The sequence below is a fragment of the Callospermophilus lateralis genome, chromosome 3 (assembly GCF_048772815.1).
Source record: "Callospermophilus lateralis isolate mCalLat2 chromosome 3, mCalLat2.hap1, whole genome shotgun sequence".
NCBI lineage: Eukaryota > Metazoa > Chordata > Mammalia > Rodentia > Sciuridae > Callospermophilus > Callospermophilus lateralis.
Window position 1 is genome coordinate 66,232,920 of NC_135307.1, and position 22,932 is coordinate 66,255,851.

General features: G+C 42.2%; 1 protein-coding gene across 1 annotated transcript in view; it reads right to left on the bottom strand.

Moving 5' to 3' along the window:
* The window catches only part of Fntb (farnesyltransferase, CAAX box, subunit beta), a 70,618-nt gene that overhangs the window by 26,341 nt on the left and 21,345 nt on the right, over positions 1-22,932 (bottom strand). The window contains exons 2-6 of the mRNA XM_076850348.2: positions 21,444-21,508; positions 11,022-11,094; positions 8,531-8,622; positions 705-851; positions 519-602 (exon numbers count right to left, since the gene is read on the bottom strand). Of these exons, the coding sequence (XP_076706463.1) occupies positions 519-602; positions 705-851; positions 8,531-8,622; positions 11,022-11,094; positions 21,444-21,508 (461 nt within the window). The remainder of the gene's footprint in view (positions 1-518; positions 603-704; positions 852-8,530; positions 8,623-11,021; positions 11,095-21,443; positions 21,509-22,932) is intronic.

A 22,932-nucleotide genomic window follows, 5' to 3' on the forward strand; every position in this document is an offset into this window, starting at 1 on the left:
ACCATAGGAGGATCTCAGATATTCAGCATTCTCAGCATCTGATCAAATTCAATCAGAAAGTGTTCACTGAGTCTCTACCAGGCTTATCTTTTTCTGTTTTTGGTACTGAGTATTGAACTCAGGGTCTTGTGCATGTTAGGCAAATGCTCTACCACTGAGCTACATCTCCAGTCTCTTACTGAGCTTTCTTCCAAGAGAAACGAATGATTATATTATATTGTACAGTTTTACATTATGGTGCATCATTATATATCAAGCAAATGTATTTTCAATTTTTAAAACAAAAGCATTGGTTTTGTTTCTAGCTTATGTTTTGACATTTACATAAAAGAAACAAGAGAGAACGACACCTGAGGACATCTGTATCATTTGCAATGATTGTGACACTGTGTCACTCAAATGTCATTCTGTGCATCACTTCGTGGCATGAAGCAGCAGCTTTGCCAGGCTGTTCCTTGAACATGGCATCTCTAATGACAGATAAGCTCTACAAGCTCTTGATACAGCCGCCCACTCACCTCACGTCCACCTCACCTCCAACGTGCATGAGAAAGGAGCCATCAGGTTGTTTCAGTGAGTACAAATACTGAAGAAGCTTCTCTCTGAGAAATGGCGGGGAAAGAGGCAGAAGAGGCAATCAATGATCAGTGCGGTGTAGCAGGTGGGGAGCCCTTCTGGGTCTCCGCCACTACTGGCTGTTGTACCTGTTAATAACGTCATAGGCCTCCTCAGTGCCAATGATGCACAGGGCATTGACGGCTGCATACGTGGGTGCAAGGTGTGGGTACTGACCAGGACCCCCTCCAAAGCCACCTTCTGGACTTTGACATAGCTCCAGGAACTGACACACACTAGGTACATGGACAAAGGGAAAAACAGAGTCAGAGAGCATTAATTTCAAAATGCCAAATTCCCACCAGACCCAGTGCCTTTTCAATCATTCCTCCTCCCTTAAAATGAAAAAACCCTACCACCCACCTGCTGAGTATAACTTCTGAAAGGGCTTAATTTTCTATCATCTGTTTTGTATTCCCTCTTGAGTTTTGCATTTAAGCATCGGCCTAGTCATGAGGCAAAGAAAATAAGGGCTAAGAAGAAACAACCTTTCATAGGCTTGAGGGTAAGAGTCTCATGTGTTCCCTGACCACACCTTTCCCAGCAACTTGCCATCCTGCATCTGTGGTTCCAGCCTCCTCCTGCCTTTGGGACCTCACAGCCTTGGAAGTTTGCCTAAAACACGAAGCTCAAATGCTCCTCTCCATGCTGGCTGTCCTGGTTCAGACCCATGTCCTAGGCCAACCATGAACACCTGGAAAGATTTTTCCACTCCCACTGCCACCTCCGCCCTGGTGGGCTCCTGCCTTCTGTTCCCACCAGCCGGAAAAAAACCCAAGATCCTGGTGGAGTCTGTCTTCCTGGGGTGGGAGGTCCACATGCTCACCAGCCACGGCAAACTCAAAAGGAGCACGGTTGAGTCACATCACAAGAAAGCATCACAGTCTGCGGGCTCTGGAAGAAATTGTCACACTAATCCAAAGAGGCCCCTGGCCCCCTCACTGAGGAAAACCATTTATGGAAGGTTTACCTCTGATTATGAAACCAGGCTCCCTGAAGTTCCATTCTTGCTTTAGGTGAAATCAAGAGAGCCCCTATGTGTCCAAGGTTCCTCTAAGGATCACCGGGAAGGAGTGCTCTAGAAAGGCCCTGATCATCCAGCTGCTGCCTGACTCAGCAGGCCTGCCTATCATGAAAAACCTCCATGGATGAGAACAAACAGCAAACCTGTCTCACACACACACAGCCTTCTCTTCTGGTCTTTCATTTCATGATTTCTTATCCACTGATGCAAGAGAGACCACATAGGCTGATCTCCACAAAAACAGTGTATTACTGCATTCAAACATACATCATGGGGCTGGGGATATAGCTCAGCTGTTAGAGTGCTCGCCTCTCAAGCACAAGGCCCTGGTTCGTTCCTCAGCACCACAAAAACAAAAACAAAACAACATACATCATGTTTGATTACTTTTGATTTTCGACCTTCCACTATCCTGACAAGAGCAGTAACAGAAAGTGCTGCTGACTTAAAAGATACCAATTCACTTCTATTTATACCTAAAATTTTATTGTAGGAAACACAAGGGCTGAAACTGAAGGAAGAGAGAGAAGGAAAACACTGTACATTATTTATAATAGAAATTAATTTTCATATCCAGGTGTGTATCACAGATGCTGGTAATCCCAGCATCTCGAGAGGCTGAGGCAAGTGGATTGCAAATTAGAGGCCATCCTAGACAATTTAGCAAGACCCTGTCTCAAAAATAAAACAAAATAAAAGGTCTGGGGATACAGTTTAGAAGAAGAGCATGGATTCAATTTCTGTGCCACACACACACAAAAAAAGTTTTCATTAGTTAATTGCTTGTAACATATTTTCCAAATCATCTTTAATTTTTATGCCATTTTCCAGAAACAAATAGCTAATAAGCTCAAGTCCTAACAAAGGCTGGCTGCAATAGCCTACCAAAAGCTTTCTATACCACAAAAGTAAAAGGTTTTTAGCTAATATAAAATTTAGGCTAAACCAGGCATGGAGGTGCAAAAATGTATCCTAGCAACTCAGAAAGCATTCAGAGGCAGGAGCATTGCAAGTCTGAGACCAACTTTTCAACTTAGCAAGATGCTGTCTCAAAAACAAAGGATGGGAATATAGCTCAGTGGTAGAGTGGACATGGATTTAATCCCCTGTATAGGGGGAGGCGGGTTAGGCTGAGGCTGGGAATGTAGCTCTGCAGTAGAATGCCAGGCATGTGTGAGGCCCTGGGTTTAATCCCAGAACCACAAACAACATCCCAAAGTAACAAGCAAAACTTACCAACACATTTTTAAAAATAAGAAAGAAAATGATTCACTAAGTTGTACATTTCCTTCCCCAGCTCCTAAGATAAAATCATGCCAAATACAACACTCCTGACCTGGTAGCCTAAAGTCTGGAATGAGCTAGGATCTGAATGTACCAGACACCTTGATATCCTCCCTCCATGCCAATGGCCCTCAGCTGACACTCTGCATCTGACTGTCTGGGGTTGTGCTACAGAACTGAAGGTGGGGCTTCTCTTGAGTCTCACTTCCGTATTACAGAACATTCTGATCTCAAGACTTTCCAACTTGCACCTTAAGAACTGGCAAACTGACCATGAAGATACCAGCTGTCGTTAGCAGACTTCTTAGCAATTTTGAAAACTAAGATGTTAATGATACTTCAATCTATCAAAAGGGAAAAAAAAGTTTATCTTAGAGAACAAATATTCAACAATCAATAAAATATTTCAGGCAGGAAACACTGCACAAATACCAGGCATGGCACAGTTTGTGAAAAACAAGTATTTGCAAAAGCATTTATTTAGATACACTACAGATAATGTGTGTGTATCTTAGATGGAGATCAATTTTCTTTAATGACAGCAAGACTTTTCATTCTAGCTTACGAGATAACTACCAACAGAGTAGGCAACTATCTTCTAGATGAGGGATTTTTTTTTTTTCCAGTTGTAGATGGACCTTTATTTTATTTGTTTATTTTTATGTGGTTCCGGGGATTGAACCCAGTGCTTCATGTATGCTAGGCAAGCACTCTACCATCGAGCCACAACCGGGGCCCTAGATGAGGGATTTTCAAACCCAAAATAAATATAAAAGAATCATTGAGAGCTAATAAAGAATATAAAGGCCCAAGCTAAGCACAGTGGCTCACACCTGTAATCCCAGCAACTCAGGAAGCTGAGGCAAGAGGATCACAAGTTTGAGGCCAGCTTGGGGAACTTAGTGAAACCCTGTCTCAAAGTTTAAAAAAAAAAAAGTCCTGGGAATGTAATCAACGGGAAAGAGACCCTGGGTTCAATCCTTAACACAAGGAGGGGGGGATATAATAATAATAATTGTTGTTGTTGTTGTTATTACAGAGGTTTAGACTTGCTGAGGCAGAGAAGAGCCTGGCCCTCTGCCTTGTTTCCATATTTCTAGGTGATTCAAATTACCCACCAGGTTTTAAGCACCACAAGTTTTTGCTGTGCAATTAGAGTCACTTGGGGGATATTTTTAAAATATCCAGCTCCCAGACCACACCTAATAACAATTAAAGCAGAATCATGGAAGATGGATCCAGGTGGCCATATATATATATATATATATATATATATTTTTTTTTTTTTTTTTTTTTTTTTTTTAAACTCCCTATGTGACTCCAATGTTCACCCCAAGTACTAGTGCTTCTCCAACTTGAGTGTGCACAGAAATTACCTGGGAATCTGGTTACACTGTAGCACTAGTTCAAAACTATCTGAGCTTCTGTATTTCTAACAAGCTCCCAGGTGATGGCAATGCTGCTGGTGTGGGAACCACATTTTGGATGGCACTGAGATAGATCTGCACTGTCTTGCAGGTAGCTCCTAGTCCCTTACAGGTAGCTCCTCGTCACTTAAGCTATTTAATTTATTTTTATTTTTATTTTTTGAGAATCCAGCTGTCTTTTATTAGATCAGTCATTTAAAAGATTTTCAAAATGCAAAACAATGCCATTCTTCTAATTTTTCTTTTTTTTAGAAAATAGTAATTTCCATAAATTATTTTTATTGGTTCTTTTTAGTTACACATAACAGTAGAATCTACTTTGACATAATTATACAACATGGAATGTATCTTATTCTAATTCAGACCCCAGTACCTTTTATTCTACTTCCCATTCCCTGAGGCTATTTAAATTTTTACTTGAATTAATTAAAATTTTAAAATTAGCTCACACAAGTCACATTTCAAGTGCTCAATAGCCACATTTGACTAATGGTTGCCACAGTGGAGCACACAAGAAATTTACAGGACATTCTCATGGAAAAGTCTCTGGGACACCACTGCTCTATCCTTCACCATTAAAAGAATATATAAAACCTACAAGAGGATCAAGTTCAAAGCAAGAGGATCTGCCTGATAAGGAGTTTATGGGACTTCAGGTAATGGTTAAGGTCTAATAGAAAGTGGTTGACTCTGGACTAGTCTGTCACCTATGGGGACGAAGGATTTAAAAAGTATGTACAATAAATAAGCAAATGATACAAAATGAGCAGGGAAACAAATAAGAAGCCAATAAGAATAAAAACAAATGAAACACATACAAGTAGCAAGTGATATAATCGGGAAAGGCAAGATGAGGGGTGTGCAAAGTATATAAATGCAAGCATATAAATGCAAGGATCACAGCAAGAAGCAGACCAGAGATCAGGGTCCCATGAGCTGTAAACAATAATGACAAGCAATGCTTCTTGGGGGTGGAGGTGAGGCCCTGGGTTCCGTCTCCAGTGCTCCCCCCAGATACCCTATAAACTGAAGAGTTCTAAAATATTTAAAGTCTTAGCTCTTATCAAAGTTAAAAACCTAATTTTAACAGTACAATCAATGGTCTTCCTGTGATCTTGATTTTGTTTCATTACAGAAGCTTTTAATAACAAAGCACAGGATTCTCATTAAAGGATGCTTTCTTCAGTGCTAAATCATTAAGCAAAGCAAATGTTTGATCTCAAAATATCAATTTATTTTTGCACACATACATATAAACATGCATATAAATATACATATTACCTCTTACCTCACCTATGAATAGATTATTTCTGAAACCAGCAGTAATAAAAGCCTGGCCTTGCTGGCTTTGGTCAGTAGTCACAGCAACTGACAAAAGTGATTTTGTCCACTAGAGGGAACTCAGCTTGTCATATTATTCCCTAAACAAACAAAAATACAAGAGAACAAAATAGGAAAGCGAGAGAAAGCTTTGTGTGTGTGTGTAGGGAGTGTGTGTCCAGTGCCAGCTGGGGCAGGGAAGAGGGCAGGCAACTAATAAACTCCAGAGCCCAACTCTCCATTTCTGGGTCAGCTTAATATCTGAACGAGGGGAAACAGACACTGTTTCAAAGCATTCTTTTTCCTGTGCAAAATAAATAAAAATAAATAAACAGACAATGTCTTGGGGCTGGGGTTGTAGCTCAGTGGTAGAGCACTTGCCTAGCACATGTGAGGCACTGGGTTCGATCCTCAGCATCACATACAAATAAATACATAAAAGAAAGGTATCATGTCCATCTACAACTTAAAAAAAAAAAAAAGACAATGTCTTATTGTAGGTAGTCTTAAAAACATTTTATAGAAGTCATTAAGATTAGTCTGAATCTTACTAAAAATAGTTTATTTCTTTATATGTTGGAGTTAGAATTAATTGCCTGCTAAGAACAAAACAAAATGCAATACAATTACTGGAAAGCCTATCATTCTTTAAAAGTTCAATAGCTCTAGGCTCAGAAGAACCACAATAGAGCTTTTAAGGCAGCTAAGAAGCAGGAACTCTAGGCCACTAACTACTGAGTGTTCTTGAAATTAGGATAAATCAGCTCGTTATTTTTAAAACATTCTTTTAATGACAAAACAAAGTTTCACTGTAGAAATTTTACAAAATGAAAATAAGCTTAGAAAAGAACATTTAAAAACCATCCTTAACCTTGCTATTCAGAATTAACTACTGTCACATGTGCATGCATCCTTCTGGTTTTTCTATGCATATAATCAATCATCTATGTTTTTAATCTATAAAAGTTGAATGTCTTTATCTGTTTTCACATCGAATCTCTTTATAAACATTTTATATGCAAATAAACATTTACATATATAAAACTTTGAATGGCTGTTTAATATTTCATTGTATGTATTGTACTATAATTTACTTAAGCTATGCCCTCCTCCACCCTTGTGTACATTCAGAGAATCCTCCCATTTCAGCAGAGGGCTGGGATTGAACTCAGGGCCCCCACACATGCCAGGTGAGCCTCCACCATTGAGATAAGTCCCAGACCCTTCCATTTATTTTTGCTCCTCTCATGTGCAACTTTCCCATTCTCCTAGTGTACATCCTGACTGTGTAGGTGTGGGGAAAAAGCTTTCCAAACAACCTCCAACCCCCAACTGGTATTTCAAAAACACATGGGCCTTTGACAATTAAATTCCTGTTACTGCAGAAACTGCATCCAACTCTACTTCCAGTGCTGAAAGCAAGTAGGCTTGCTGCAGCATCCTGATGATAATAACAGGACACATTTTCCCTCAGCCTCAGAAAGCACTGTACGAATCACAAGGGTTAATGGCCTAATGCTTTATTATCTTCCCCATCCACATTCATCACAAGACACCCTGCCCAGGAAAGCAAGAATGAGAGGTTATTGTTAAGAGAGAATGAATAAGACAATGTGAGTTCTGTTCTTCTGACCTGACAATGTGACTGAGGCAGGGGTACTGTGACCAGGGAGGGCTCTGGTGAGCCTCCATGAGCCCTGGCACAGATGCCACCTTGGGCACAGAAAAACAAACCTGGCGCAGGAGACTCCAATCCCAGGTTCCTCGCCCCTGAGAGCTCTGGAGGAAGCAGAGGGACACAAACCAAGAACACATGCTTGCTCTCGGTGGACCTCCAAGGTCCACTCCTGACCGCCCTTTCCTGCCCAAGTATCCCTAAGACTGGAGTAAAGATCAGGGTTTTTCTTCTTTAAGATATAAATTGTCGGGCTGGGGTTGTAGCTCAGTGGTAGAGTGCTCACCTCACATGTGGAGGGCACTGGGTTCAATCCTCAGAACCACATAAAAAAATAAAAAATAAAATAAAGGCATTGTGTCCATCTACAACTAAAAAAAAAAGAAAGAAAAAAAGATATAAATTGTCATAAGCTTCTGAGAATGAGGTGCCATTCCATGAATGCCATCTGCACAAGCAGCTTGGAGAGAATCTCAGTTGCTTAGATCTCTAGTCATCAATCAGAGGTTTGAGAAAACGGAGTTATGGCATGAGTATCCCAAGCAGTAACCATCCAGTCCCATCAAGAGCTAACCTAGGGGCTGGGACTGAAGCTCAGTGGCTGAGCACTCGCCTCACATTCGTGAGGCACTGGGTTCTTCGATCCTCAGCACCACATACAAAAATAAATAATTAAAAGAAAGATATTGTGTCCATCTACAACTTAAAATAAGAGCCTATTTAAAAAAAAAAAAAAAAAAAAAGAGCTAACCTGCCCCTCCAGGCACAGGGAAGAGGCACTTCCATGGAGGTGTTATGGAAGGCGAGGGGATTTTGCTCACAGAACTGGCACATGCTTCCAACAGCAGCTAGGCAAACAACAACTACTTTCTGATGAAATAATTTCTCCCAGAGCTAATGATGAAGACTTTTTCTCAAAGACTAGAGCCAAGAGTCAAAAGAAAAGGGCACAGAAGAAACCAGAATCCTTCTCTTGGGAGTTCAAAGTCTTGTTCTACCCACCAGCTTCTGAAGTGGAGGAGTTTCAGGAAGTTGCTGGAGGTCAAAAGAAGGGCAAGGGTTTCTTTGTAGCCTTTTTTTTCATTCACAACAAATAAAACAGAAACAGAATCAAAACAAAAAAGAACCCCCAAATTCAAGATGCAATTCCAGAGAACACCCCAGGTTCCCCAGAGCCAGACTCACTCGGTAGCCACTATCTGGGGGATGGGTTCATCTAGGAGTTCCAAGCTGTGCAGGATCCAGTAGCAGAGCCATGGGCGGCTGGCATCCAGACACTGAGAGGGACAGAGAAAAAAACACACCCCTATTCAGAATGATTCCAAGACACTGCTGACAAGGCTACATCTGTCTTACTCCCCACAGCCTGGTGACCGCGAGGAGGGCCTTGCTTGAACAATGAATGAAGATGCTCTGCTTTGTGGCCTTAGCCAGGAGCTGAAATGACCATCTGTGAGAAGAGGACAGTGGAATAAAAAAAGCTGGACTTAAACCCAGTGGGTCCCTTCCTGGCAGGCATTAAGGATGATGGGCATTCATGCTGACACATCCTTGCCATAAATAATCAAGGCAGGCATTAAGGAAGACTGAGCAGGACTTCCACATACCAGCAGGTTAAGGGCTGCTCTTTCCCCAGTATAGACCCACAGAGGTTTTCTGAATTAACCGACCCATGAATTTAACAAGTATGTGATTAAGTATGCACTCGTGCCAAGCACTGCATAGACACTGGGGGCATGATAATGAATGGAATTTGGTTTTAATTCTTGAGATGGTTGGGATAAAAATGTATGTGGTTATCTGCCAAGGAAGCGCGCATGAGACAATCACATAAGCACAGTTTACCTCATGTCTTTCTGGAACAAGATGGAATATGTGGACATACCCCCTGACAAACGCTATAATGGGCAGAACGGCCTTGAGGAAAACACTTGGCACATGAACGGCACATGGAGGAAACTACTTCTGCCTGGGAGCTGGCCAAGGTTTCCAAAAGCGACATGGAGACAGATCTTGATCCTAATGCAAGTCATACATGGCTACTGAGATTCAAGGCTTGGCAGGACAGGTAGTAACAGTGTCCCTGTTTTAGATTAACAGTATATAAGGAGGTCCAGAGAGACTACTTTTTCCCAGAGTATAAAAACAGTAAATGTCGCAGCTTAAACAAGAACCTAGGTTTTTAGGCTCTCAATTTGGTGGCCTTTCCATTGGACCAAGCTGCCCTCTTAAAATATGTGCTGATGGTCTGAGCTGTGGCTGGCCGGCCATGTGGTGGGCAGTTTGGTGGGCCACTGTAGTCACTCCTAAGGATATGGCCTATGTTTGAATCCTAGCTCTTTGTCTTATAGCTATTAACAATTTATTTTATCTTTCTATGCCTGTTTGCTTATCTGTAAAATATAAAGACCGACCTACTTCATGCTTCTCATTTAACTTCATGGTTACAAGGAATAACCACTGAGGCTTTGAGTTGAGGAATAAAAATTGAAAGCCCACAGTCCAAATCTACCCTGTGGATGTACTTTATAGGATTGTTTAACTGGAATTGGTTGTGACGTTTAACTGATGGGAAAAATCACATAATAATTTGAATTTCTGGCTTTATTTTGAGGGGGAAAAAAAAAAAAACACGATCTGGCAACCTTGGGTCTTCATTTCCCAATGGCATCAACTAGAGGAACCGGGTAGATAGAGGGGGCCTCCAGTTCATGCCTGCTTCCACTCAGGCCAAGTCTCTTACTCATGCTGCCTGCTTGGACCTGATGGGCATTCACGTTGACACATCCTTGCCATAAATAATCAAATGTATGGCTGGGATTGTGGCCCAGTGGTAGAGCACTTGCCCAGCACACATGAGGCCCTGGGTTTGACCCTCAGCACTGCATAAAAATAAATAAACAAAATAAAGGCATCATGTCCATCTACAGCTAACAATAAATAAAATAAAAAAATAATCAGGGGCTGGGGTTGTGGCTTATGGTAGAGCACTTGCCTAGCATGTGTGAGGCACTGAGTTTGATTCTCAGAACCACATACAAATAAATAAAGGTCCATCAACAACTAATAAAATATTTTAAAAATAATAATAATCAAATGTAGAACCCCCTTAAAAAAGTAGATCTGCTGGGTGTAAAGTGAGGCAGGGAGACTGGAGCCCTCCTGTTCATATTCAACTGTTGCCTGTCATTCAGCCCCACTCCCAGCCACAGCCTGAGTCTCCTCCATGAACCCAAGGCCTCTGCGAATATGCTCTAAGAGCCACTCAAAGTTTGGGCCTATGGTGTACTGGTCCTCTGGTCGATTCAGGAACTAGATCAGCTTACAGAGTAAAGGTTAGGGGTGACTAGGTAACTAACTGACTTTTAGTAGTTGCCCAGGGGATCAGGAGAAAGCATGTGAACTGCTCAGCTGTACTGAATGGTGGACAAAAGCCACATCCCGTCTAGGGTGATCTACTAGCTCTGAGAGCTGACAAGATGTTAGGAGATCTGGTTCTACCCTTTGGAAATGGGGTCTCAGCTCTATGACAGTGCCCAGGTTCCTGTCAGAACCATGTGATACTGAGTAAATCTCCAACAGGTCAAACCAGACGGCCTTTTGCATTCAAATAGTAAAAAAGGAGGGAAACTTGGTGAAGAACTTGGTACAAAGAGTTTGCAGACAATGTGTTTACCTCGTAGGCATCAGTCAGTTGTCGAAGGCCTCTTTTCAGATAATGGAAGTGCTTCTCTCTCTGCAAAATAAGCCTGGAAAGACAAAGAGCACATAAGCCTAGCTAGGAGACTAAGCTTCCAGCACACACACGCACATGCAGCTTCAGGACACGCCCCACAGTCATTCAGAAGGTGCCCAGCACTGCTGCAGCTCCAAAGGGTGACTATCCCAGAAACAGAGGCCTGCATCTCAGTGTCTCTGAAGTCCCTGAAAACCAGGCTGGCAGATGTTCTTGAGCAAGATCATCTGAAAGAAGTGACCCTGGGCTAACTGAAAAGCTGCACTGAGCCCCCACAGCCAGATAGTGACGATCCACTCAGAAGGCTCCTCAGGATCTAACTAAAAACAAGTTAACTTGTGATCCTCCATGTTTAATTCTCCCACCACCACCACCCCCCCCCCCGCCCCGGTAGTGGGGATTGAACCCAGGGGTGCTCTACCACTGATGTACATCCCCAGCCTTTTTTATTTTGGACAGGGCCTCACTAAATTGCTGAGACTGGCCTCAAACTTGTGATCCTCCTGCCTCAGTCTCCCAAGTCGCTGAAATTACAGGTTTTCTCCACTGGGCTCAGCTCTATTCAGTCATTTAAACCTGAGTCTTGCTGCTTCCCTGACTTGCTCAGCTGCTGTCATTTCTTCTGGAATCACTTCTCCAAGATGTATACTTTGTACCCGGCCTGCTCCTCGGTTATCCATCCATTATTCCCTCCCCGAAATTCCACCTCCCACATGCTGACCCACAGCCCTGGCTAGAGGAGGTGTTTGTATTCTGTAGTCAGTCACATCCTTGGCACTGACGTCAGCATTACTGGCTTTGAGAAGGAATGTGCCGCCCATGGCCACCTGCACAGGCAAAGACAGAGGCAGCACTTCTAGTTTGGTGTTGCAAAAGGGGCCTATGTGATTATGGAAGGAAGAAAAAGGAAAAGAATGTTGAGACAGTCACTGTGCTTGCTGACTGCAGAAACAAAAGGAAGGAGAGCCACAGCCCCTCTTCTAGGTAGGCAACCTATGCTATGGTTTGGACATGGTCTGTATCCTCCAAAATTCAGGTTGAAATATGATTCTTAATGGTGTTGCAGGGGGCAGACTCTATAAGCAATGATTGTCATTAAAAGGGATTAGAACCTTTTGCAGGGGAGAGGGTCTGTTCTCAAGAGCTGCTGTAAATGAGGCTGATAGTCATGTTTTGTCTCTTCCCCACGTGCCCTGCTTGCCTTTGGGCTTTCCACCCTGAGATGAAGCAGTACGAGGTCCTTCTCAGAAGCCAACTAGTTGCAGCTGCTTCATGTTCTTGTGTTTCCTGGCCTCCATAACCATTTGCCAAAATAAGCCTCGTTTCATTCTAAATTTCCCAGTCTCAGGCATTCTGTTATAGCAACAGAAAAATGGACTAAGGCAACAAGTGAGACTCAGAAGAGGGATCATGATTACATAAACAGAATGAGAATGCTTATCTGCAATCTGTGACAGGTGAAGTCATAGAAGGTGGGAGAAGAGAAAGAAAAAGACAACAGACAACAGTATGGCCGGTGGCCTTTAAGGGCATTCAGGGGAGTGGTGACAGCAAACTGCAAAGGAAGAGGCCAGACTGTTTCTCTTTTGGAAGGTCCAGTGGCCAGGCCTCAGTGAGCACCCACTCACTTCAGGCAGAGGCAGAGTGTCTGGTGCTGGGGTCCAGGCCGACTGCTCTGTAAAGCTATGGTCCAGGTGCGCACAGGCGTGTGAATGACACATCCAGAGAACAGGGATCAGGGGAGTATGGTGGGCTATGACAGCTCACAGGAAGGGAGGGAGGGTCAGAAAGACTTTCCCAAAGGGAAGAGTATTGAGGCTAAGGCTGGAAGGCCAGGAGTTAGCTAGATAAGAGGACACCACATGTGTCTGTTAGTTTAGATCCAAAGCTGGAGCAAAAGTACAATGCGGAGAGCAGACAAATCAGACTGGAGAGGAACAGAGGTGTCAAATCATGTGGACTTATAAGTACATTAAGGAATCTGATCTCAAACCTAAGAGCAGATGGCAGTCACTGTGCTTCATCATGGGTGACCTTGAAAACAAGCCAAGGAAAGACAATTGTCAAAAATACCACAGGATTCACTACGTGAAATGTCCAGAATGGGAAACCCCTAGACAGAAAGTATACCAAGGGGTTGCCCAGGGCTGAGGGAGACGGAGGAGCTGGCAGTGATACAGGATTTCTTGGGGGGTTGAGGGGGGCAGTAATGAAAATGATCTAAAATTAACTGTGGTTGATGGTTGTACATTCTGATTATATTACAAAGCCACTGAATTCTACATTTGAAACAGATGTAATTCATATGTGATATATGAATTACATCTCATTAAAGTTGTTACTAAAAAACAAAGGCAGTTAATGTCTTTTTAAAGGGAGTTACTGAAGTATTTGGGGCAGCAGGAGATGCGAGTCTGGCAATATGGAAGGATTTTACATCCTTGCAGACAAGGCGTTCAGAGTATGGAGGCAGGCAAACCTAGGTCTTTGAAGTGGGGAAGAGGAGACTCAAGAAACTCATGTGAGATAGCCTCTATTTTCTCAGGATCATGGGAGAGTTGTGGAGTGGCCGCAGTGGTGAACGTGTTAGGGAATCTACATAAGACAAATGAAAGAGTCCAAGACAGTTAGTGAAGGCATAATGGAAACTAAGTAGTATAAAATTTGGTGAAGAAGGTCAGCACTGCCAGTGATTTTTTTTTTTCTTGATAATCTTGCTGGGACTATTTAGCAAAAGGAGCTAGTGGGATGCTACAGGAAGGACTAGCAAGATTGGAAGAGCATGAAAGCTGAGGAGGGAGACACAGAAAGAGGTAAATGAACTGCTGAAACAGTTCACCGTCTGAGCTGGCTCAGGGTGAGCAGGTAAGAAACCAAGGCCAGGACAGGTCTGATGGACAAGAGGAACCAGGAAGGCCTGAGAGACATTAGCAAGGAGAGGCTAAGAAACCCAAGGCAGGTGAGGGCAAGCGCAGAATTCAGAGCTGGAGCATTCTCAGCAGATTCATAGCAGGGTTTTCTATATGTCAGTTCCTTCCTTTCTGAAAAATAGTCAAAAGAATTCAAATATTCCAGGGCTGGAGTTGTGGCTCAGTGGCAGAGTGCTCGCCTAGCACATACAAGGCCCTGGGTTCGATCCTCAGCACCACATAAAAATAAAGAAATAAAATAAAGGTATAGTCAGTGGGGAAAAATGGATGAATTGGTACTCAGGACCTTCCCATCCTATCTTGGCAACAACCTATGAATTTATAATTGTTTCAGTATAACAAAACTTAAATCTTTCATTATCCATCAACATGGTAATAAATTAACTAACTTTTGAAAATTGACTTAAAATGAAGAGATATACAAAGTACATGTATGAAGACTTGAATTGGATGTCAGCATACTTATATGAAAAATTGTGGTATATATGTGAATTAAGAATCATAATGCAAAAAAAAGTAAATGTATAAAGGCATAAATTGACGTGAACATACTTTATATACAGAGATATGAAAAATTGTGATCTATATGTATAATAAGGATCATAATACATTTCACTGTTGTCGTGTATTTAAAAAATAATAAAAATCAATAAAAAAAATAAATAAATAAATAAATAAATAAAGGTATAGTGTCCAACTATAACTAAAAAATAAATATTAAAAAAAAAGAATTCAAATATTCCAAATACCTTGAGATGCAGAGACCCAAGAAAGAGACAATAGAACACTCTATACCATAAGAGAACATCAGTGACCTCATCTAGAAATGTCAGGCAAGAGAACACTGACTTTCTTATAACAAAAAAGTCTGAGATACTAAGCATAATGCTGGGGAGAGGGATGGGGTGGGGGGTTGTATTTTACTGGAATTATACTGTAACTTCATAAGTGAAGAGAGACCATGTCTGTCTTCAGCATCTACAGCAGGCCTCAGCACCCAAGTGCAGCAGGTTCTCAGCACCCGTGTGTCATTTGAACAGGAGAAATAAAGGAATACAGTAAGGTCAGTTTCTCACTAGACACAAAAGACTGTTCTCCCTGCATCTATGTCTTTTCAATTAAAAACAAAAACAAAAACAAAAAACAAAAGACAGACCGCAAAGGAGAAGTTGGAATTCAAGCACACAAGGAGAAGGGTGGTCAGACGGAGAATACAATGTCTACTCTGGCTCAGGGCTCTGCCCTATCGCTTCTTTCAGTGTTCACATGCACCTTGAGGCAGAGGACCCCTCAGCCCAAGGTTGCCTTCCCTATTGGACTACATGGGGGTTTTTTGGCCTTTTTGTTTTGTTTTGTTTGGGTGTGTGTGTGTTGCTGTGGATCAAACCCAGGGCCTCGTGCATGCCAGACAGACACTCCACCACTGAGTCACATCTCCAGCCCTGGACTGGGTGTTTTTAGGTAGCTGAATCAAACAATTAAATGAATGCATATATTTAAAAAGAGCAGCCAGGCACGGTGGCACATGCCTGTAATTCCACTGATTCAGGAGGCTGAGGCAAGTGAATTGCAAGTTCGAGGCTAGCTCAGCAACTCAAGGAGATCTTGTCTTAATATAAAAAATAAAAAAGGCTGTTGATATAGCTCAGTGGTAGAGCCCTTGACTAGCATGAGCAAGGTCATGGATTCAACCCCCAGCATTGTCAAAAACAAGGAAGAAAATTTTAAAAACTATCAAAACAAGAAAAAAAGAAGTTAAAAGCCAGGCACACACCTATAGTATCAGCTACTCAGGAGACTGAGGCAGGAGGATCACTTGAGCCCAGGAGTTCAAGACCAGCCTGAGCAGCACAGCAAGATCTCATCTCAAAAGGAAAACAAACAGAGCTGGAGTTGTGGCTCAGTAATAGAGTGCTCATCTAGCATGAACGAGGTACTGGGTTCGATCCTCAGCATCACATAAATATAAAATAAAGATATGTGGGGCTGGCGCTGTGGCTCAGTGGTAGAGCACTTGCCTATGTGTGGGGCATTGGGTTCGATTCTCAGCACCACATAAAAAATAAATAAAGGCATTGTGTCCATCTAAAACTAATAGAAAAATTTTTTAAAAAAAGATATTGTGTCCACCTAAAACTAAAAAATAAATGTTAAAAAAAAAGGAAAACAAACAAAAAGCAAAAACTTACCAAAAAAAAAAAAAAAAAGATATTAAATGGACTCTAGGTGAAGGAATCCTCCATCATCTTTTATTTTGCCCTGGGTTGGTCCCTAGGGACAAGATGTGAGCCTGTGTAAAGATGAGCCTTCATTGAAGGTTTTCTGTGGTAAGGTTTTCTGTGGTAAGGTTCACCCTCACCTTGAACCTTACCCCAGAAAACCAGGCCCCAGGAGTCCTGCTGGGGAGGGACTGCTGAGCTCCTCCAGCTGATTTCATCCAAAGACAAACTCCAGCTACAACCAGTGGAAGAAAAATGCCTTTTAGTAACCACTTCCACAATGGAAATTCTCTTTCATTCTCTTCCATTTCATCATAAACGTAACACACACACACACACATCAATATGTTCAGGTTTATGATTCTTTTAAATTGAAGGGACATATATCCATCCAGTTTCTTTTGGTCACTCAGAAACTATACTCATAAGCTGAATTATGTTCCCCCAAAATTCATGTGGAAGCCCTAAATCCCATCTGTTTGGAAACAGCACCATTTTAGAGATGTTTAAGATTAAATGAGGTCATACAGGTGGGGCCCTAATCCAATAAGATGGGTGTCCTTATAAGAAGAGAAAAAGACACCATGGAGGTGAGGTACAGAGAAAAGGCTATCTGCAAGCCCCAAGACAGACCCCAGGAGAAACCCATCCTGCTGGCATCTAGATGTTGGACTCCTCACCTCCAGAACTCTAAGAAGATAAGTTTCTGGGTTTCAGAATACCCAATGTTGGTGTTCAGTTGTGGCAGCCCAAGCAACTAATACCCTGATCACTCCTTTATTCTCAGTTCACTCAATCCAAAATTGGAAGTTAAGGAAAAGCTGAATAATGCAGGTCCAAAGCCAATGAAAGCCAATGAGATGGAGCAGAACAAAACAGGCTCTGCAAGCATTCGTGCAGGGAGGATTCAGAGTACATCCTTGGGGAAGAGTGCAGGATGAGGACACTGGGGAGGAACCATCAAATAGGTAAATATATTGAAATGGTGGAACGAACTCATAAGACACATCCTGGGAGGTGATGTAAACGATATTTCTTACTGGGGGGAGCCCACTGAGCTTCAAGACACTGCCTCTTTTGAGCTCTGTTCTCTGCAGTCTCAGAATAGTTACAGATGCTGTTACCTGTGTGGAACAACCCTATTCAACCTACAGGTCTCAGCTTAAATATCACTTTCTCAGGGGGGCTATGCCTGACTTTCAACCTAAGTTAGATCCTGGCTGTAACTCTCAGAGCATGGTGCTGGTAATATGCATTTGTGTTCATCTGCTAATGTCCACCTCCGCCATCAGACTGAGCACCCAGCAGAGGCAGGATCAGGGCCAGCCTTGCTCATGCCTGCTTCCTAAGCCCAGCAGAGTATCTGTCCTTTGGAGACCCTCCAGATGCTATTGCAGAATGAATGAAAAAAAAAAAAGAAAGACTTCAAGTGAACCCAGCAGAACAGAATTAGAACAAAAACATTTCCTAAATCTGGATCACTCCTGGGCATTATGTAGTTAGCTGTGACAGAAGAGAGGACAAGGGATTCAGTTCATTTTTGGAGTCTGGGAACTTTGTAAACCCACTAAAAGCAGGGGCCTCTGGTTAAAAAGTAATCATTGAACACATAATAAACAACTCCAGGGAAAGTGAGCTTATTTATAAGGTCCTTGCAAGAAACAAGGACTACATCTACTAACGCCTGGGATTTGGGAAGTTCTAAAATAGCACATGCAGGAGTGGGACAAGATGTGAAGGTCAGGCAGGCACCTGTGTGAGAAGGGCTTGGAGAGCTTTCACTCAGAGCCACTGGCTTCAAAGCCACTGCAACACTTAACTTTCCAGGCCCTGTCTGCACAGGGACATTGTTGGTTTTTCTCACTTCTGAGGAGCACCAGGCCACTTGTGTCCAAGAAAAAGTAATTTTTAAAATCATATGTGTGTGTGTGTGTGTGTATCCCCAGTTTATGTATTTCAGATTTCTTATGAAAGTTAATTAAATAAATGGAAAAGGGTAAGTTCACTAGTGTACAGAAGGAAAATACAGGGAAAACAAGAGAGAGCAGGATGCTGACAAACAAAATTATTAGAAATATGATCAAAAGGTCCTTGGGACTGGGATACGGCTCAGTGGTACAGCACTCAGCTAGCAGATACAGGGTCACTGGTTCTATCCCCAGCACCATAAAATAAATAAATAAAATCCTTGAGACTGATTATCTTACTCCAGGATAGAATGCACATCTCCCAACCATACAGAGAGAGGAAAACCATTTTGGGATTGATTGTTGAATGCACCAACATTCCACTCCAACCTTGAATATCAGTCAAATCTGCTATTCAGCTTGCTTCCGGAAGGCTGGATACGCAAATGCCTGCTTCAACACCATTGTGTGCATCCTGTACCTGCATGTGACCAGTGGTCCTGGCAGTGTGTGTGATTCTGTCACATCTGATCAGCAGCATGACCTCAGAAACACAAACAAGCCACATTATCTGGATTTACTGCTAAAATGTAAACATGCAGTTTACCTAACAGTGAAGGTTTATTCCCACATTATATTGTCAGGCTTTTAAATCTTGATGACCAACATGTCAAATATTAAAATTGTGAAAATGTAAGGCTCTGATACATTTCAGATTTTTTTTTCCTCTTTCTTTTTTTGCAGTGCTGGGGATCAAACTCAGGACTTCCCACATGGTAGGCAAGAGCTCTACTAGTGAACTACACCTCCAGCCCTAGATTTATTCTTACATCTTTTTTTTTTTAAAGAGAGAGAGAGAGAATTTTAATATTTATTTTTTTTTAGTTTTCGGCAGACACAACATCTTTGTTTGTTTGTGGTGCTGAGGATCGAACACGGGCCGCACGCATGCCAGGCGAGCGCGCTACCGCTTGAGCCACATCCCCAGCCCTATTCTTACATCTTTTTAATGTAAAAAGAGCGGTGCTGGGGATTGAGCCCTAGACCTCAAGCACTCCACACAAGTACTCTACAACCAAGCTGCATTATATCTTTTTATTTTTTTTGAAATTGGTTTAATTTTTTTTGTTTTAATTAGTTATATATGTATTCTTATATCTTAAAAGTTCACTCAATGATTGTTGATATTTGGATTCAGCCTTATATTGATATGCTGATATTCAGCCAATATATGTATCTCGAATGTTAATTAGCATGCTAATTAGCATCCTATAAAACACTCATATTCATAGGCAACTATGATATATTGATAAATTGTCATATTTCCAAAACAAACTCAGAGCTCTGATATCTTCTACTTCCACAAGAATTCAAGCCCCAAAAGGAACATTTTTGTTTTCTAGCTACACTTAACCCAAAATCTATGAATCAGGGGATTTTTCTCCTTTACTGTCCTCCATCACTCCCAAAATAATAAATAATATCACTCCCAAAATAACACCTCCTTCCTCCCAGACCACTGCCGTTCAACCTCCCTGATTCCTTAGTAAGATGACAGAGTCCAAGGCCTTCTTCTGTGGGTGAGCAGAAAAAGGAATGTCAGATAGTCAAAGTTCCCTCGTGGAAAACACAGAGGCCCTGACAGGAGACAATGACTCAGAGGCCAATCAGGTGAGTCATCTGGGAGCACAACTGCTGACCACAAAGGTCCCTAGAGCAAAATTGTGCCCCTCACCATCACCAAGTCCCACCACTGCTGGGAGGCTAAGCCAGCACAGGGTTGTGCACAGGGGCAGATAAGTACTGAGGAGCCAGCATATCCCACAGCTTACTCTCTCAAGCTGCTAAAATAAATGGTGTCATTTGCTAACCTCCAGCTATGGCTCATGACAAGAGGAATAATTCATTTTACTGAGTTTTGGGTTAATGCAGAGATCTGGTCTAGCTGTCTGGGGAAAGACTCCTCTAGTTATCTAATGTTTTCCTCTGCCTTCCCCCAGGGAAGGAAGATAAAGTGAACCTTCCCACCTGTTTTTTCCCAATAAGCACCTGTCTTTTCCAGCTGTTTACTCTAGTGGCTAATAAGGAAAAAAATTAAAGAAATAGTGGCAAAAAAGACACAATGGTAACAAGGCTGGAGTCATGATTAATGTTTCAGTAAGAAGTACCCAGAGATGCAGTCAGTTAGAAGGTGTCAAGAAGTCAGGAGACATGATAATGGAGGTGAGGCTGGACTTCAGACCCTGCAGCTCCACCACCACAGTGAACCAGCCAGCACCTCGCCCCAGTGTCTGGAGAATGTCAAAGTGTTCTATCACTAAGAGAAAATGATGACCACACACAGTTTCAGACTCCTGATCACTTCTGCTGGATGGAAATATAATCCAGGAAACAATTTGTGACTGAAAGAGAAATAGTAATAAAGGGATGAAATAACTTCATGAAATTCTAGTGTGAGACATTATAAAATACTGGGAAAAAAAGAGAAAATAAAGGTTCAAATTTTTAAAATTCTTCTAATTCCCTTTTGGAATTTCTGACTCCACAAGGCATAGAAGACTTCAACTGCTAAGCTCCAAGAAAAACAAAAAGCATTGTATTTCTAGTTTGAACTTCATCCTTGGCATCTGCTGCACTGGGGCCAGAAGCTCAAACTTCTCAAAATAATAAGAAGTTAGAATAGAGCTGGGGATATAGCTCAGTGGTAGAGCATTTGCCTGGCATGTGTAAGGCCCTGGGTTCAATCCCCAGCACTGCAAAATAGTACAAAAATAATAATTTACATCAGGAGCTGGGGTCATGGCTCAGTGGTAGAGTGCTCGCCTGACATGCATGAGACACTGGATTCAATTCTCAGCACCACATAAAAATAAAATAAAGATATTGTGTCCACCTAAGACTAAAAAATAAATATTTAAGAAATAATAATAATTTACACCAAAGGAATCTATTCTGTGCCACCCACAAATTCTGTATCTGCTTCAAAGTACAATAGGAAAAGGAGAAACTTGACAGTCCTCATCTAAGCAAAGCTACAGGCCACAACTATCAAAAACCTAAACTCCACTGCCCATCTTCAGAACTCAGAGGTCATGCTTTGGGGGCATCCCTACCTAACACCTGGTGGCTCAGTCCAAGTGGAGCATCTCCTTAGCATCCTAGAAAGAGGCAGGAGTTGGGTCACAAGCACACCCAGGTAGCCATGAGGTCAAGAAATACTAGCCTAGCAGCAGATGAGGAGGAAAGACAAAGGGCACCCACATGGTGGTGCTCTCCCAGACCCTCAAACTCCTACCCACAGCTTACCTTGGTACAAGGTGGTTGAACTTGTAAGAACTGAAGACCTCTTGGATCTTTTCTTCTACTTTGGCCTGGAAAGGATGTAGGACATAAGAGAGAGAGAAAAAAAAAAAAAAAAAAAAATACAGGTGAGACTGTTACTGGAGTCCTCAGCCAAAGCCTTGACCCAGGGGTCTTAACAGACTAGCCCTGGTCACCCAATGCCTAGAGTTTAATTGACAGAGAAAGAAAGATATTGGTGAAGCAAGTAAGGAATTTATTCTCAGTTTGGCCAGAGTATTCTAGAAAACTCTCTTCCCCATTCAGACAACAGCTCTATGATTATATAGGGAAAGGGCAAAAGCAGGGAGCCAAGAGGTGTGCCTATGACTGCAGCTCTGGCCAGGCTGTGGGGTGCCAGGAACCGAGAAGCACGATGTACACACGCTGCAGTTCTGGTTCCGCAGGTCCAACTTGCACCAGAGCTTGGGGGGCAGTTTCTGCTCCCAGCATGAGATGAAGCTGGGGAGGAAAAAGCAACTGAAAGAGAGCAGGTTAGACTGGGTCTTTCCTGAAATCTCCCAATTTTAAAGACACCGCTATTATAAGACAACTATGAACTTGAGCTGTCCGCAAATGGCCGCAAATCCTATCAGCTGGAGTTGTTCATTGGTGGTTTTTGTTTTTGCCCCCCGTTGGGGTTTTGGATGGCACAGTGTTTGTAACTGGATTCAGAGGTTCTTCAGGATTGACAGGCTTAGGACAAGCAGAAAGAGAGACAGCCAATCCCCTGGGACATGCTGGCACCACATCAATTCCTCCAGTAATCTAATCCATTTTAGCCAAACTAATGGCAGTTTTGGTGTTGGCTTCCTGGCACCATTCACTCAGGAGCAGATGAAGAGAGGCACCTACCTTTTGCTTCTGCAGGAGACCAGAATATGCTACCCCAAAATATGCCTCAATGACACAAGGACTGTTTCAAACTGATTATTTTGAGGAATTGCAGATATAGAAGAACCTCTGAAAACAGTGTAGAGAATACCAATTTATATGGGAAATAAATGTCCACAAAAGAGGCCACCATTTGTAAAGGTGAGGTTTCTCCTGGGGTGCCAGAAGAGAAAAAAGAATAAAATACAAGAAACTAATCAATGCAGAAGGCAGCCTACTAAAATCTGCATGACAAATCTTCCTCTTGCTTACTTTTCCTAGCTCCCCCACACTCTTCTTTTATTTTAGTGGAAAAAGCTCTATAAACGTGGAGACCCCTTCTCTGAGTTACTCATTTATCCATGGTTTTCTACCATATATATATGACATATATGTTAGTAAACCTGTTTGTTTTCCTTTTGTTAATCCTCCCTCTGTTATAGGGAGTTCCAGCCAAGAACTCAGAAGGGTAGAGGACACGACTGTTTTCTTCCCCTACACTTCAAAAGTATGTTCTTGGTGTGCATGTGTATGTGGTACTGGGGATGAAACCCAGGGCCTTACACTCAGCTACATCCCCAAC